This window comes from Myxine glutinosa, chromosome 3, assembly GCF_964187855.1.
Source record: "Myxine glutinosa chromosome 3, kmMyxGlut1.1, whole genome shotgun sequence".
Classification (NCBI taxonomy): Eukaryota; Metazoa; Chordata; class Myxini; order Myxiniformes; family Myxinidae; genus Myxine; species Myxine glutinosa.
The window spans coordinates 80,906,187-80,911,919 of NC_136263.1; the positions used below are offsets into that span (position 1 = coordinate 80,906,187).

Genomic DNA, 5,733 nt, shown 5'->3' on the forward strand with positions numbered 1-5,733 from the left:
ATAACGCATAATGTCAACGTTTTTTTGGTTTTTTGTTTTAGAAATTTTTACATAATAATTCAAAATGAAAAGCAGAAATGTCTTGAGTCAATAATGATTCAACCCCTTTGCTATGACACTCCAAATTTAGCTCAGTTGCATCCAATTTCCTTTGATCATCCTTCAGATGTCTCGACAACTTGATTGGGTCCATCTGTGGCCAATTCAATTGATTGTACATGATTTAGAAAGAAACACACCTTTCTATATAGGGTCCCACAGTTGACAGTGCATGTCAGAACAGAAACTCTAGCATGAACTCCAAGGAACTGTCCATAGAACTCCACGATATAATTTTGAATTAAGCTTTATGGGAGAGTGGCCAGACGGAAGCCACTCCTGAGAAAAGGCCCAAGACAGCACACCTGGTGTTTTCTAAAATGCATGTAAAAGACTCTGAGAGCATGAGGCAAAAGATTCTGTGGTCTGATGAGACTAAAATTCAACTATTTGGCCTGAATGCAAAGCGCTATGTCTGACAGAAACCGAGCACAGCTCATCACCCATTTAACGCCATCCCTACTGTGAAGCATGGTCGTGGCAGCATCATGCTATGGGGATAATTTTCAGTGGCAGAGACTGGGAGACTTGTATGGATAGAGGGAACAAGGAATGGGGCAAATCCTTTGGGAGAACATTCTTCAGAGTGCCAAAGACCTGAGACTGCAGCAAAGATTTACTTTCCAACAGGATAATGACCCCAAGCATACAGCCAAAGCAACACAGGAATGGCTTTAGAACAACAGCGTGAAAGTTCTTGAGTGGCCCAGCCAAAGCCCAGGCTTGAATCCCATTGAGAATCTGTGGAAAGACTTGAAGATTGCTGTTCCCCGATGCTCCCCATCCAACTTGACAGAGCTTGAGCAAATCTGAAAGGAAGAATGGGAGAAACTCCCAAAATCCAGATGTGCAAAGCTGATACAGACATACACAAGAAGACTCGAAGCTGTAATCACTGTTAAGGCACTTTTACAATGTAATGACTCAGGGGGTTGAATACTTATGTAAATTAGATGTTTCTGTATTTCATTTTTAATTACTTTTTGAAAAATTCTGAAAAAAAAACATTGTGACATTATGGGGTATTATGTGTAGACCAGTGACAAAAAATCTCAATTTAGTCAATTTTCAATTCAGGTTGTAACTCAACAAACCACTCTAACTCTGTCGTGGCCCTGACTTCATGAAGGTGGGGACTGGGGGTACACAATCCTGGATGTAGGTTATCTCTGCATCGCTCCTGGTGGATTGATCAGCTGTCTCCATGCCACTGGCTTGTTCAGATAACTGTCTGGGGCTATATAATAACAATAACCTTTATGCTATGCATACAGAGACGATACGAAAAGAGTGCTGAAGTCTCCCCTGACAATTAAAATGTTCTGGCTTAAAATCGAACTTCATCCTAACATCTGGTAGAATGCTGAAGGCATTGTCTAACAGAATTAGGCCAACACTCTGCTTGTTAAGCAACTCGACATGTCTCGGGGTGTATTTGGGAAATGAGAATGACTATATCAACAATATTCGGCAAGTCAGAAAATTCAATCAAAATCTCTATCAAGCAAAGTCAAGTCACATTTTATAAGTACATGTTTATTTTAAGAAAACCGTTAAGTGCTGAATTATAAATATCTCTGCTTATAGAAAGGACTTCAAAAGGCAATAGCAATAATAACAATGACTTTAAAATATATTCCCTTAATAAAGTGTACACAAGACATTATTGGTAGGAACCACATAAAATTCAGGAAGACACAAAGTCTACATTTATGATACTGGTATTACCATTGATGCAAAAGACGATTTAGCATGCACTAAGGACTAATATGAAGTCATTGAAAGGAATTTAACATCAGAAGCCACATGGCAATGGAGTGCAAAATTTAATTCGGCAAACTTCATTCAAATAAACTGGAGTTCAAAGTCAAACGTAAAAATGTCACACGTGTTAAAAAAGGGCATGTCGCAACAACGAAGATTAGTCACACACTGTATGTAAACTGTTTCACGACTTTTGCTGTGCCGAAACACCTTTCCAGTAGTCAAGGATCTCGTGCAAGTCTTCATCGGTTGCTAACTGTACCTTCATTTTCAGTGCATGTCCAGCCGCCATCTTTTCTTGGTCACGCTCTAGCTTCTTGTGGTAGGGCTTAAAGCGCACCCAGATCTTCTGTGCATTCTTGGCTGAGTATTCAGGGCTTGAAAAGTATCCTGAACGTTGTTCTCGTGGAGACAGTTGGTAGTAGCCAGCCAGGCCGCTGGCTGGTGCTCCTGCGAGTGCCCTGGGATGTGGCATGGTCTGTAGAAGACTTGGACTGTGAACCGGTGGTAACTGCGGTGCTTGAGGTACTGGTAGCTGGTACTGAGGCCCAGGATATGAATGGCGATGCAGTTCCAAAGGCTGAACCTCAAGCTGTGAGAATCCAGATTTGGGGACAATGCTTGGCCGATCAGGAGGCCTTGGAGGTCTCACGACAACTTTGTCAGTATAATGTTCCTCGCTGTGACTTGTGGGCCCGAAGGATGACTCGGAGTAAATGGAACGCAGTGTGCGGGCTGACGTTGTGCTCGGCCGTCTGGGAGAGCGTTCAAGGGGCAAATTTTTCTGCACCGGGTAGAAGGATTCTGCATGCAAAAGTGGCGGTGGTGAAAACGTTGCCTGTTCCTCCCTGCTGCGGCCTTGTAAAGGTCGAGACGCGGCAGAAACAGTCAGAGGAACTGTAGATGTCGAAGGCTCGCCAGCAGAAGCAAAGGTAACAGCATCGGATTTGAGGGCATCGATGCAGTTGTTAATGATCTGGTTTACCTTATCAACCTCTTTAGCAATTGTAGCTATTTCGGTGACAGAATCACGTTTGTCCAAACTGTGTCCGTCTCTCTTCTCACCTGTTCTAACATCCAGATAGTTTCCTTTGGCTGTACGGGGTGTCTCAATTGCATCCTGTGCCTTGACCACATCCAAATCAGTTTGAAGAGCTGATTTAATGGATATCATTGTCGTGGGAGTTGTTTGTTCTGATTTGCTGGGAAGCAACTGATACGCTCCTCCAGTCTCAGTTTGAGAACCCTGTTTCAAATCTGCCAAGCTCGACTTCAGAGTGATGGACTTGGTGTGCTTTTCTTCTTCTTTCCTGCGCCTCCGTAAACAGTAGTATATTACACTAAGCACTATAACCATACCAAACAAACAACCAAGAATAGTCATGATATAGTGTGTCATTGCTGAAGAGTTACTTGCACTTTTCGACTCCTTCCAATTTTCTGTTTTGAACCATACACAGTTCTGTGGGTCACGTTGTGCATTCTTGATGAAGGCCACACAGAAAGTATAGTTAGTACAAGGCCGAAGACCTTTGGCTGTGTATGTCTCTCGACGCTTGTTGAGGTTTTTTATATCCTCATAGTGTGTTTCATTGTGCACATTGACAAGCACATACATCTTGCTAAAAGGATCTGGGATATGTATGAGGAGGGTAACTTTAGTGGGTGCTGTCGAATTCAAACGGATATCTGGCTTAAGATGATCATTTTTGGACTCGACAGGTTCGAACACGTGCCGAGGACCCGTTGCTGAGCTACAATAACGGTTGAGTCCACACTCTTCAGTAGTCGAAGATTTCCATGGTGGATATGTTGGTTTTTGATAATTATGGTGGTCGATGCAAGAAACCGAAAGGAGGTTGTAGGCAATGGCCTCTGTCGAGCTGTCAGGCCTTGCTACAAGCTGGTAGCCGATGTACTTGTGTGGCATCTCACATTTCATGAGCTCGTGGTAAGCTGAAACATTTCTCAGCCGCTGAAGCCACTTTAGGAAAGGTAGAAGGAGGCATGTACAGTCAAAAGGGTTGTTGTATAGTTGCAATACACGAAGCATACTCAGGTGTTGAAACACAGCACTGCTAAGCACGGCCAGGTGATTGGAAGATAAGTTAACATGAACAAGCGACAGGCAGTCCTGAAACACCGAAGCTGCAATCGTTTCCAAAAGGTTTCCCTGCAGGTATAGCTGTTCCAGTTGCCCTAACCCCCAGAACATTCCGTCGGTGAGGTTGACGAGATGATTGTAGCTGATATTGAGAATGCGAAGGTTTTCATTGTGACCAAACGCACCTTCCTCGATCGTTTCAATCTCATTCCTTGTCAAATCTAACTGCGTAAGGTTGACAAAGTTCTTAAGAGAGCTGACAGTTACAGTTTTTATCTTGTTGTCATTGAGTTTTATGTCCAGCACGGTGCTGTTGATATGTGTCGGTATGGCTTCATAAGGTGGCTGGTTTTGACTGCAGATGGCCTGCCAAACAAAATTGTGATGCCCTTCCAGAAACCAGCATTCCCCCGCAGCCAAGGATGCACCACGAAGCAGAAGCAGTAGGGGCAGTGCCGTAAAGAGGCAGTAGGGTGGCATTCCGCCACCGAGCCTTACTCTATGCCGTAGACAACCGTGCCTGCGACAAGTCATGTTGCTCGGCCTCACTTATTAGCTTTCAGGAAATTCACAACTTGTGCCAGAGTCATGGTATAGGAGCGTTCCACCTGGAGCTCAGCGAGGCCGGTTGCAGGCCACACAAGACACGAGCATTAGAAATGAAGGAAAGCGAAACGTTTACTTAGAGGCAAGAAAACATTTACGTGAGGCCACGTTGCAGTGGCGTGACGCATGCCTGGCCAGAAAGCAGCTTGGGCTCTCACCATGGAGCAGCTTTCAACGCAACCATGTCTGTAAAACAACAAACGAAAACAAAGTTTAAACTTATCTCAGTTTACAGGTTATCTGAAGTCACCATTTGCATTGGACAGCTCATGTTACCTGAAATACGACAAAGTTGAAGGAAGATCTATGAACCAACCAGCCCTTAGCCCCTGAGCTTAACATTCATTTATCTAAATTCCTAATCCTGAACTCCAACTTTCTTTTTAAAGATGCACACATAGTCTGAACTGCTGTTTGGAATTCAGATATTTTTGAATTTTTTAAACCATTTTTGAAAAAATGGAACTCCCAATGTGCTAATAACCAATCAATATTTTCTTGCACTTAAGAAACCCCAACAAAACTTTGGTGGTGGTTCGCGTGCAGCCTGTTGCAGCTCGTTGCATCATTTTCTGGAGGCGCGGCTATGCCGCTGATGCCATGCCCTCTTGTTACCAGTCAGCTGGTACTCGTTTTGCCAACCTCGGAAGAATGGCAGGCTAAGTCAACCCACCTGGTGTTATTTAAACGGCAGACAGGAGCTCAAATTCAGAACTCTTAAGATCTCAAGCTTGCCACCTTAACCGTCAAGCCAACACCAGGCTTAGTAACACTTTTTACATGACACATTGATGGATCACGAATATTGCATCAAACTGTTTATAAACATTGCTGACAATTATCATTTATATGGGTTCGTCCAAAGGAATAATAAAACATTTGGTAGTTTGAGCGTGTCGAATGCACTAAGACTACTTGGCCTACTATTATCCCAACTTTCTTCTAAAGTCGGGTTTTGGCAAAGTTTTTCAGGATGACAACTTGCTGTCAAGACCTGACGTTTGACTGAAGATGGAAGGAATTTGTAATTTGTTTGAGCATGCCGGTGATGACTCGCCTGCTCTTTACAAAAGGCACCGTGGGATCTTCAATGACCACCAACCAATGCTGTGCAGATGGGACACCCAGTTTCCATCCAACCGAGGGGACGGTACATTTCA

The 5,733-nt window shown here is 43.7% G+C and overlaps 1 protein-coding gene across 1 annotated transcript; it reads right to left on the reverse strand.

Moving 5' to 3' along the window:
* Nucleotides 1-1,641: 1,641 nt before the first annotated feature.
* Nucleotides 1,642-4,447, reverse strand: ELFN1 (extracellular leucine rich repeat and fibronectin type III domain containing 1). Its single transcript, XM_068111673.2, has one exon. The coding sequence runs from the start codon at nucleotides 4,445-4,447 to the stop codon at nucleotides 2,048-2,050; it is 2,400 nt and encodes a 799-aa protein (XP_067967774.2). The 3' UTR covers nucleotides 1,642-2,047.
* Between the last annotated feature and the right edge of the window lie 1,286 nt (nucleotides 4,448-5,733).

What these genes read in the sequence shown, in the direction of transcription:
- ELFN1 (XM_068111673.2), bottom strand. Translation starts at nt 4,447, where the DNA reads ATGCCACCCTACTGCCTCTTTACGGCACTGCCCCTACTGCTTCTGCTT.